Genomic DNA, 11,093 nt, shown 5'->3' on the forward strand with positions numbered 1-11,093 from the left:
GTAGCCAGGACCAGCCTGGACAACCAAGGCCAGGGGCCTCTGGTGGGGCTTAGGAGGGTGGTCGCCACGGTGGGGGAGACTGTGCACCCGGGCCAGGAATCCGCCCTCCGGAGGGACTGTCCCCAGTCCCGGGGGGAACTCCAGCCTGGCTCAGAGCCCTTCTGTGGCTGCGGGAACGGAGGGGTCCGCCTCGCCGCCCTCCCTCCCCCTCCGCCCCGGGGCCGGGACCTCCCGCGGCGCCCCCCCCCCGCGTCCCTCCCCGCGGGCCGAGCCAGCGCTCGAGTCCAGCTTTATTGGGCGCCGCCTACGCCTCCGCCTCCGGGCGCTGCTTGAGCGTGACCGAGGCGCCGCTGCTGACCATGACCGCGGGGTAGAGCGGCTCCAGGAAGGAGACGAGGAAGCGGTAGAGCAGGCTCACGCCGCCCGCCACGCCGTAGAAGGAGAGGCAGCCGGCGCCGCAGTCGAGCGCCACGCCGAGCGTGCGGTGGTAGCCGCCGTGCAGCACCGTCTGCGTGTTGTTGTGCCACACGGAGAACTTGAGCGAGTCCCACTCCAGGCACCACGAGTAGGGGTTGCGGCCCAGCAGGTAGACGATGTTGCGGCGCGGGCGGCCGCCGAGCGGGGGGCTGCGGCGGTAGGTGAGGCCCAGGCACACCCACGAGTTGGACACGTCGGCCTCCCAGTAGTGGCGGCCCTCGGACAGGCCGCGCGAGCACAGCACCTGCGGCCACTGCTTGAAGCCGGGGAAGGGGCCGCCGGTGGCGAAGGGCTCCAGGAGGATGCCCAGGTTCAGCACCGAGTGGGTCTCCTTGAACAGGAACAGCTCCTCGCTGGCCGTGGTGGGGTCAAAGTTCAGGTTGCAGTAATCTGCGGGGAGGGGACGGGAAAGGGAGCCGGGCTGAGCGCCCCCACAGGCTGAGGACACAAGACTGAAGGGGACTGAGGGAAGGTCAAGGGCTCCTAGCGGGGGGGGGACTCAGGGATTCACCAGCGAGACCCACAGCATCTCAGAGAAGTCACCGAGATGCGCCTCCCCGGCCGGCCCAGGAGAGGGGCTGCAGAAGCAGCAAATGAAAAGGGAGATTGTCTGAGGAAGAAGTGGAAGTGTCGTCCCAGCTGGCTTGGCTAAAGCCCGGGGGCGCTGGCAGGCGCGGAGCTGAGGGCAGAGGTTGTGCCACACCAGAGCCAGGGAGGGCAGCAGGCAGCTCCTTGCCCCAGCCATGGGGTGACGGGATAGACCTCCCCTCCCCAGCAGGGCCTTGGGGTCACAGGCTGAGTCATTCTGAGGTCTCCAGTCACCAGTGGGAGGTCAGGGCGAGCGAGAGCTGGAATCTCTCTGGAGCCCTGTTCTGAATGCAGGTGGGGCTGGGGAAGACAAGGCCCCCCTGGGACCTGCTCCTTTCTTTCCCACCCTTCGTTCTGGACCCCAGTACTGAAGACTCACACTTGAGAAGTGTTTTCCTGTCCACAGCGGGGGGAAGCACCTCATAGGAGTTCATCTTAATGCCTGGGGGAGATGGAGGGGCTTTGCTGAGGACACTCTTACAGCCCAGCGTCCTTCTGGGGAGAGGCATGGGCTTCCAGGAGGCTGCGTCACCTGGGGGAAGGTGCACAGGGGCAAGCAGAGCTCTCTGCAAGTGCCTGGAACCCCAAACACTGCCCTGTAGGGCAGTCCCACCCCCAGAATGCAGGCGAGTCTCCAGTGGCCCCTGGCTGCCAGGTACTGACCCTTCAGGAGGAGCTGATTGATGAAGCTGAGACCCACATCCATCAGCCGGGTGCGGAGCTCTGCCAGGGTCTCTGGCAACTGGAGGAAGGTCTGCTTCTCCTCACAGTTGGTTCCCATCAGGGGTTCCATGCAGGCGGGGAAGTGCTTCAGCCTGGGGAACTCCTGAAGGCAGGGAGCGGCCAGCAGTAGCACCCGTGAGCCGGGGCCCAGGCGGGTGCCAGGAGCTCCTGCTTATGCTAGGGGTTCCGGGGTCCCCAGAATCATGGGGCAGGTGGAGAAATGGCTCGTTTTCAAACCTGGACATCTCTCTCCCTTCCTGCTGGTTGTGAGGTCTTAGATTAGGGCTTTGCCAAAAGCATGGCCGCTGTGGCCTAGTGCATTAAGCAAAGTGTATTAGAAAACAATGGGAAGAGGATTTCTTTTGAGCTTTCAATCACTAGTGAAAAACCTTGCCAAGTGTTTCCTGGTGTGTGTGTGGGGCGGGGGTGGCTGGACACTGTGAGCAACAGCTCTAGAAATTAGAAATCTGCTCCCGAGTGTGTGATACCAGCTGAAGAAAGGAGGTTTGTGCTGAGTTAGGAGTTCCCCAGCACAGGGTTTGGGTAGCCCTGGGCCCCGCGCAGAGAGAAGGTTGCTGTCACCCAAACCTCTGCTGGGACCCTGCCTGCTACCCTCTTGTAGCAGCAACGGGCTGGGCACCAGGCCAGGGCTGGGCAAGCAAAAGGGATTTCATTCCAGGCTGTACGGATTGTTCTGGTCTTGCTTCCATCCCTGGCCTGGGGGAGTCTGGAGAAACACAGGCTGTGGCAGATGCCCGGAATCCCAGGGTCCACTCCCTTCTGTTCCAGGGAAATGAAGGCAGGGAAGTTGGGGTAAGGCTGAGTGCTGAGGTGGAGGAAGAAGCCAGGTGGGTGGGTGTACGCTCAGGACCGGCGGCCTGGGACGGGGAACCTCCTGGCGGCTGAAGAATGGACAAAGAAATTCAGCCCCAAAAGCTGATCACTTAATCCTAGGTCTGGGCGGATCTGGTGTGCCTGTGGGTGGAAGGGGAGTGGAGGCTGGATCAGGGCCTGGGGCAGAGATGGGGGGGGTGGGGCCTCACCTGCAGAAACTGCTGGTCACTCCTGTTGGCGAGCAGGGTGCGGAGCCAGATGCTGTCCCCCTCCAGCTTCAGGAGCCGGTTGTGGCTCTGCTGGATGGAGCTGCCCAGCTTCCCCAGAGCCGCTGCCTCCTCTTTCTCCACAAAATCCAAGACCTTCATCTGCAGCTGTTTGACCTCCTGGATGATCTCTGAGAAGCAGGTGTTCACCTCCTCACGTGTTGTCTGGATCAGTTTCTGGGGAGGGGGCAGGGGGTGGACGGTGTGTCGAGAGACATCTCTGAGCCCCAGCCAGGAACCCCTAGTGTTATGGCCCGGAGCCTGCCTCGGCATCCTGTTGCTGACTGCCGGGCTCCACGACATCCTGTCCAAGCCCTGAGAGTGCCCCTCAGCCCGGTGCACGGCGCTGTGGGGAGCCCGAGCCGGGGTGGGGGTGGGGTGGGGGGCAGCCTTACCGAGAGAAAGGCCACCTGCCCCCGGTGCTTCTGGCTGTCAGAGTTGATGATCAGCATCTGGTTTTCCACATTGGCCTGGACCTTCCGAACCTCCACCTGGGACCGAGAGGGAGGAGGAGAGGGCCCCTGATTCAGAGAGGTGGCCTCAGAGAAGCCCTTCTATAAGCCCAGAGGAGACATACCTCTTACATTCCTAAGATGCCTGCACGAGAGAAAGACCAGAGCTGAAGGGCAGATGGCCCGGGGCTCCCTGACACTCTCCCCCCATTCTTAGGAATCAGGTTCTCTGCTCCTGACGGTGATGAGCACAGGGTTTCAGGCCACAGAAAGGGGCTGTGGAGGGTTCCGTGGCTTGAGAGGAGGCCGCGGGTCGAGGAGGGACATATCAGATACAGAGCCCCGGAGATAACCTCGCTGGGGTGGCCCTTGCCAGGCCCAGGGAGCACTGCGTCCCAAGTCTCTCTACAGAGAAGCCTTCAGTCTCCACCTGTTCCAGCAACGGGCACGTTCTTGTTTATAACAGATGATAGAACTGTGCCGTTCCAAGCGCCTGTCCGTGAACCGTGGCTGGCACACCCCCAAGTACGAAGCTCCAGCCAGACTACAAATCAACACACCGCTTGCTTTGTTGCCCAAGTCTTGCTATGGAAAAAGTGTCAGCTGAGCTCAATGGGTGGTGAATGGGTCTACACTCCGGCCTGAGCTCCTGGCTGTGGACGCTTCCCGGGTGGCCACGTGGGCCAACCCTTTCTCACGTTGTGGCGCGTCCGCCCCCGTGACCATCACTTTGGTGGTTGTGTAACTTCCCTCCAAGGACAGGTGTGCCTGGGCTTGTGAAACACTTTCACACTCAGGGAGACTCAGCGCCGTGAGGTCCCGGCTACCCGCCCCCCGCCCCGCCGCACCTCCTTGCGGGCGCGCTCCTCCTCCAGGGGGATGGTGTCGTGGTTCTTGTGCTCCTCCAGCAGACAGGCCCCGCACACGCAGCAGCCTTCCGTGCGGCAGTACAGCCGCCGCAGCTTGCGGTGCTTGCGGCACAGGCGGCTCTTGAGATCCCACACGGGCTCCAGCAGCTGGTGGTCCTGGAACGCCTGGTCCTCGAAGTGGCTGCGCAGGTGCTCCTCGCACAGGGAGGCCATGCACTGCAGACAGGACTTGACTGACTTGAGCTTCTGCGGAGAACAGAAGTCGCACGGCACGTCCCTGGGCCCGGCCAGGACCCGGGAGGATCCCAAGGTCTGGCCCTTGGCCTGGGTGAAGCAGGTCACCATCTCCTCCAGGATGACATTCTTGCAGAGGCGCGGTCTGGAGGGGAAGCTCTCTCGGCACTGGGGGCAGTAGAGCGTCTCGCCCACGGTAGCCTGGTGGTCCCAGAAACCTTGGAGGCAGGTCATGCAGAAGTTGTGCCCACAGGCAGTGGTGACCGGGTTGCGGAACACCTCCAGGCAAATGGGACAGAGGACTTGGTCCTCGAAGGTGCGGAGACTGCTGTTACTCATCAGGAGCTGGGTTTGGGGAGGTCTTGAGGGCTGGGCAGGGGGCTGCAGGGCTGGGTTGTGGTCCTGGACTGGCCCTGAGAAGATAGAGCAGAGCCAAGAAGAAGCCACGGCAGGAGCTGAGGGGCCTTTAAGGGGCACACCAGTCCTTCCCATAGAAGCAGCTGTCTGTCCACGGGGTACAGAGACTGTGTCATCGGTCCACCCACACGGGGGTTATAACATGGGGATTGTGTCCTCCGTGTCCCAGCCCTAACTCCTGGAACAAATCTTAGACAAGCAAGTGGATGGCAGGAAGAAGTCACATCAAGGTAAGCGAAAGGGGCCTTCAGAAGAAAGGAAGCGCCAATACTTGCGTGAAACTTTCTGCATGTCAGGGAGGGCTAGAGGCTTGGCTGCCCTGTGGTGGGAGAGAATAGGACCCCTGGGCACTCAGGTATAGGGGCCTTGCCCTGATCCCACTTCAGTAGCTGTGGGGAGGGTCCCCATCAGTCCCGGGTGCCCCCACCCCAACCCTCTCCATCTCTTGGGATCTGATGACTGTCTTCTCACCTTTCCCTTTGGCTGCTGTTTTGTGATCTCCCTGTCAAGTTGGCCCCCCCTCCTCGAAGACTGCCCCCAGCTTTGTTCCCTGACATCACAATTCAAGTGTGACCAGCCCCAGCATTCTGCTCGTGAGGTCAGCAGGGCAAAAGCTGTGCCACTGGACCTGCTCACTCTGCATGGGTGATGCTTTACTCCACAGCCTTCGCCCCGGGAAACGAGGTTGCTGCTGCCCCTGGGGCCGCTTGCCGTGGACCTAAGGGACTCCCATTACCAACTGAAGAGGAAAATAGCATCTAAGTGGCAGTAGGATCTCGGGCAACTCCTTTAATTTCTCTGGACCATGGTTCTTTTCTTGTGAATCGACAGGGTTGTTATAGGAGATGATATTTCAAGGCCCCTTCTTGGTCTAAAGTTGAATGATCAACATCAACTGATTGGTGATCCGAAAGGTTGCTTCCTCTCTGGTTCTGATCCTCAAGAAGAAAAAAAAGGATGAGTGAAGTGGAAGAGAGATTGTTCTATAACTGCTTCTTTGTTGGTTTCCGTTTCCCATTCTCCCCCGTCCAACAGGATAAATGCCTTGAAAAGCTTGCAATATATCACTGTCTTACTCTAAAACGTTAGCGTGACCCTGTTTGTTGTATAGAAGGCATCCCTTTCTCATTTCCCCATCTCAGAGGAAAACTTTTCAACATTTCTCCATTAAGTATGATGTTTGGTATAGGTTTACTGTAGATAACTATATCAGATTATGTAGACTCCTTTTCCTTCCTGGTTTGCTAAGAGTTTTTATCTGGAATGGATATTGACTTTTATCTAATTCTTATGCATCTTTTGAAATGATCATAAGCATTGCCTCTTTTATTCTGCGAATGTGGCAATTCTGTATTTACTGATTTTCATTCTCTTCTCTCTCTCTCTCTTTTTTTTTTTTTTTAAGATTTTTATTTATTTATTTGGCGCAGAGAGAGAGAGAGACAGCCAGCAAGAGAGGGAACACAGGCAGGGGGAGTGGGAGAAGAAGAAGCAGGCTCCCAGAGGAGGAGCCTGATGTGGGGCTCGATCCCAGGACTCTGGGATCACGCCCCGATCCGAAGGCAGATGCTTAACAACTGATCCACCCAGGCGCCCCTGTATTTACTGATTTTCATTCTTAAACCAACCTTGCATTCTGGAATGAACTCTACTTGGTCATGATGTGTTATGCTTTTTATATATGCTGGATTCAATTTGTTAATATTGTCTTAGGATTTTTGCATCTGTGTTCATGAATGAAATTGGCCTGGAATTTTCCTTTTATGTAATGTCCTTGTCAAGTTTTGGTATTATGGTACGCTAGCTTCATAAAATGAGTTCAGAAGTGTTCTTTATTGCTTATTTGGAAGAGTAAGATTGATATTATTTCTTCCTTAAATGTTTGGCAGTATTCAGTGGTAAAGCTACCTAGGCCCTGAGTGTTTTTTTGTGGAAGGGTTATTTTTTTTAAGCCTTTTGATTTTTTTTTTTATTACTCAAAAAAGCTTCATTTTTTTATTTAGCTTTCTGACTTTGTGCTTGTGCCTTGAACACTTTCACAACAATTTTCTGCTCCTTGATAAGGAAAGCACGCTTGATCCTGTCACGAACACACTTAGTACATATGGAACCACCATAGGCCCTGCTGATGTGTTTTTTCATTTTAGACAACCTCATAAGGACTTAAGGTTTCACAGTATGAACTCCTCGAAGTCGGCCTGGGCACACGACACATGCAGATTTTGGTGCTTTCCCAGCCTTCTTGATATAAAGGTAAATGATTCTATTACCAGGGGTTCGGACAGGCTAGTTTTGTTCGAGGCTGTATTGCAGGACAGCCTACGGCAGTAGGTCAAACACTGGACCATTTTGAATGCCTATGGACGCTGTCCCTGGATATGGAAGGGTTATTAATTACATACTCAATCTCTTCCAGAAATTTAGAATTATTCATATTATTTGTTCTTGTACCAATTTTGGTAAATGGTGTTTTCCTAGGAATTTGTCCATTTTATCTAAATTTTCAAATTCTTTTGGCATAAAGTTGTTCATAACATCCACTTATAATTATTAACCTAATATAAAATTTGGTATTAAGTGGTATTACGTATATTCACAATGTTAGACAACCATTATGTAGTGATCTGTAAATAGTGATACAGTCATACAGCGATGTATATCCAAAACTTTTTCTCACCCTTAACAGAAACCTTGTAACCCTTAAGCAATAATTCCACTGCCCCCTCCCCCCAGCCCCTAATAACTTCTAAACTTTCTATCTATGAATTTGCCTATTTTGTATGAGTAAAATTAAACGATAGTTGTCCTTTTGAGTCTTATTTCACTTCATGTTTTCAAGGCTCATGTTATAGCATGTGTCAGAATTCCTGTTTATAGCTGGATAATATTCCACTATACCACATTTTGTTTGTTCATCTGTTGATGGAACTTGGGTTGCTTCTCCCTTTTGGCTATCATGAATAATGCGATGAACATGGGTGCATAGATATCTGAGTCCCTGCTTTCAATTCCTTTGGGTATATACCTTATATAAGGCACTTACAATCCTTATAAAGACTGTAGGATCTGTATTTGTGTCTCCTGACATTCCAGATATCATTTGTATTTTTCTTCTTGAAGAGTCTCATCACGAGGGGTTACCAATTCTATTACTCTTTTCAAAGAATCAGCTCTTGGTTTTGAGATTTGTATTGTGTATTTGTTTTCCATTTAATTGATTTCTGCTCTTCTCTATATTATTTCCTTCCTGTTGCTTTCTTGGGTTGAATTGTGAGTTCAAGCCCCACGTTGGGTGTAGAAATTACTTTAAAAAAATTAAAAAAATTAAAAATAAAGTGTGGGACTTTATCATTCCCAAAAATCAGTTTTAATAAAAGGGGCACCTGGGTGGCTCAGTTGGTTAAGCATCTGACTTCAGATCAGGTCATGATCTCAAGATCCTGGGATCCAGCCCCAAGTCAATTCTGAGATCAAGAGTCACATGCTCTTCTGACTGAGCCAGCCAGTCACCCACCAAAGAACACCTTTTAATATTTCCTTTAGAACGAGGTCTGCAGGTGACAAATACTCTCATGTTTTGGTTATCAAAGATGCCTTTATATCTTCTTCAATATTGAAGTATATTTTCACTGGGTATAGAATTCTAGGTTGGCAGGTATGTTCTTTCAGCACTTTGGAGATTTAATTCCACTGTGTTCTGATTTATATTTTCTGTTGAGAAGTTGGCTGCAAGTCTTATTGTCGCTCCTTTGGAAGTAACTTTCCTCTTTCCTCCTGTGGCTTTTAAGATTTTCTCCGTATTTGTTTTCATCAGTTTTATTATAATATGTGTGTTTTTATTTCTCCTGCTTAGGATTTGTAGTGATTCTTTTTTTTTTTTTTAAGATTTTATTTATTTGACATAGAGAGCACAAGCAGGGGGAGCAGCAGAGGGAGGGAGAAGCAGACTCCCCACTGAGCAGAGAGCCTGACGCAGAGCTCAATCCCAGGACCCTGGGATCATGACCTGAACTAAAGATAGATGCTTAACTGACTGAGCCACCCTGCCCCCCTCCCACTTTTTTTTTAGGGAAGCTCTACGCCCAGTGTGGAGCCGAGTGCTGGGCCTGAACTTATGACCCTGAGATGAAGACCTGAGCTGAGATCAAGACTTGGACACTTAACCAACTGAGCCACCCAGGCGCCCTGGGATTTGTAGTGATTCTTGAATGCAAGGATGCTTTCTAAGTATCTCAATGGAGCTTGATTCCAGCTCAGGATTTTCACCCATCTGCCTCTGCCTGGGTTCTGAAGACTCTCCCCAGCCATTAGAGCAGCAGCTTGGCTATTTCCTCCCTGTCTCCAGCAGTTGCCTGTCCCACTCAGTGTTCTGCAGGCCTCCACCACTCAGCTTTGGTCCTCAGTGCCTACTGCAGTGGCTGTGCTGTGAATGGCAGCGAGTAAGTGCATGTCTACTCTAGCCCTGTGATAGAGGTGACAGACCTGAGCAATTCTAGCCGTAGATGTCAGGCTAACTGTCCTGCCAACCCGCTTCCTGCACCTTCTCCAACCTCAGAGTCTAGTTCCAATCCTGCTTTTTCAAATATGTACTTACTGGCTATCCAACACAACTCAACAAAGGAAGGCATATTTTGAGGATGTTGTGCTCTTTGATTTGTCAACTTGTGTAGATAGTGCGTGTGCCAAGTTATCAGAATGAAATGTGAGGAGAAGCAATAGCCTAGCCTTGCACATAAAGAATGACTGAGGAAAATCTATGGGAACTTGCTCACAATTTCCTTGCAGGAAAGCTAAGACACACACACAGTCTGGGATGCCCGGCTGGCTCAGTCGGTAGAGCATGCAACTGTTGATCTCTCAGGGTCATGAGTTCAAGTCCCAACTGGGCATAGAGCTTGCTTAAAAAAAAAAAAAAAAAGCCCTTTAGATAAATTCCCCTTAAAAAGGGGGGGGGGGCGCCTGGGTGGCTCAGTCAGGGAGTGTCTGCCTTTGGTTTCAGGTCATGATCCCAGGATCCTGGGACTGAGCCCTGCTTCAGGCTCCCTGCCCAGTGGGGAGTCTGTTTATATCTTTGCTTCCCCGCCTCCACCGGCTCACATTCTCTCTCTCAAAAACAAATAAAATCTTAAAAAAAAATACACAAAATCTTCTCTCCATGTTGTGTTTTGTTACAAATCATTAATAGAGGGGCGCCTGGGTGGCACAGCGGTTAAGCAGCTGCCTTCGGCTCAGGGTGTGATCCTGGCGTTATGGGATCGAGCCCCACATCAGGCTCTTCCGCTATGAGCCTGCTTCTTCCTCTCCCACTCCCCCTGCTTGTGTTCCCTCTCTCGCTGGCTGTCTCTATCTCTGTCGAATAAATAAAATCTTAAAAAAAAAAAAAAGAAATCATTAATAGAAAAATGACATTAGCTAAAGTACACACATTTAGATATGAGCCTTAGATTTTGAGCTGTCAAGTTTGACGTGGGGAAGATAAACACGGAGGAGGTAAGAGCCACAAAAGAAAGCCCACAAGGGCAAAAGCTACAGCTTGCAAGGGCAAAAACTAGAATTAGTTAGATTGAGTTAAATTTCCATCGTAAAATTTCATGGAAAACAATGATCTTAATAAAAATATTTTAAAGTAAAAATGAAAATAAAAATAGAAAAGAGAAACAATTTAATTGCCCTGTATAGAAAACTCATCAAGGGGGGCGCCTGGGTGGCACAGCGGTTAAGCGTCTGCCTTCGGCTCAGGGCGTGATCCCGGCGTTATGGGATCGAGCCCCACATCAGGCTCCTCTGCTATGAGCCTGCTTCTTCCTCTCCCACTCCCCCTGCTTGTGTTCCCTCTCTCGCTGGCTGTCTCTATCTCTGTCAAATAAATAAAATCTTTAAAAAAAAAAAAAAAGAAAACTCATCAAGGAATTAAACTGGCTTAATGGAGTTACAGTTCACCCTAAGGGAAAGCTTTACTGATGAAAAGTTTTACTGATGAAAAGTGTAGTGTGATTCTTATTAAAAACTTAGCCCTGAGCTGTCACGTGGGCTTTATGACTGAGCAGATTCAGCGGTAGCCAAATGATCTATTGCAAATGCTGATGCCGGTTGGAGCCTCCAGTGAGCCCTGAGGGAGAATTACCAGACAGAACTCCAGGGTTTTGGGAAATATCCATGCCGCCTTTTGCAGGTAACTGCTCCTTTTGAGAATCAGGTAGCTAACCATGGGACATCAAGTGACCATGAGGCCT

The 11,093-nt window shown here is 51.7% G+C and overlaps 1 protein-coding gene and 1 pseudogene across 1 annotated transcript; both read right to left on the minus strand.

Annotated features, from left to right (window-relative positions):
* Positions 1–304: 304 nt before the first annotated feature.
* On the minus strand, positions 305–5,688 carry LOC103665935 (E3 ubiquitin/ISG15 ligase TRIM25-like). Its single transcript, XM_040641201.1, has 6 exons — positions 4,189–5,688; positions 3,284–3,379; positions 2,832–3,065; positions 1,729–1,891; positions 1,445–1,507; positions 305–867 (listed from the first exon to the last, which is right to left on the minus strand). The coding sequence occupies exons 1-6, from the start codon at positions 4,933–4,935 to the stop codon at positions 305–307; spliced, it is 1,866 nt and encodes a 621-aa protein (XP_040497135.1). The 5' UTR covers positions 4,936–5,688.
* Positions 5,689–6,553: 865 nt separating this feature from the next.
* Positions 6,554–8,084, minus strand: LOC103665722 (annotated as a pseudogene).
* Positions 8,085–11,093: the final 3,009 nt, after the last annotated feature.

The sequence above is a fragment of the Ursus maritimus genome, unplaced genomic scaffold, assembly GCF_017311325.1.
Source record: "Ursus maritimus isolate PB19 unplaced genomic scaffold, ASM1731132v1 scaffold_24, whole genome shotgun sequence".
In the NCBI taxonomy this organism is placed as follows: Eukaryota; Metazoa; Chordata; class Mammalia; order Carnivora; family Ursidae; genus Ursus; species Ursus maritimus.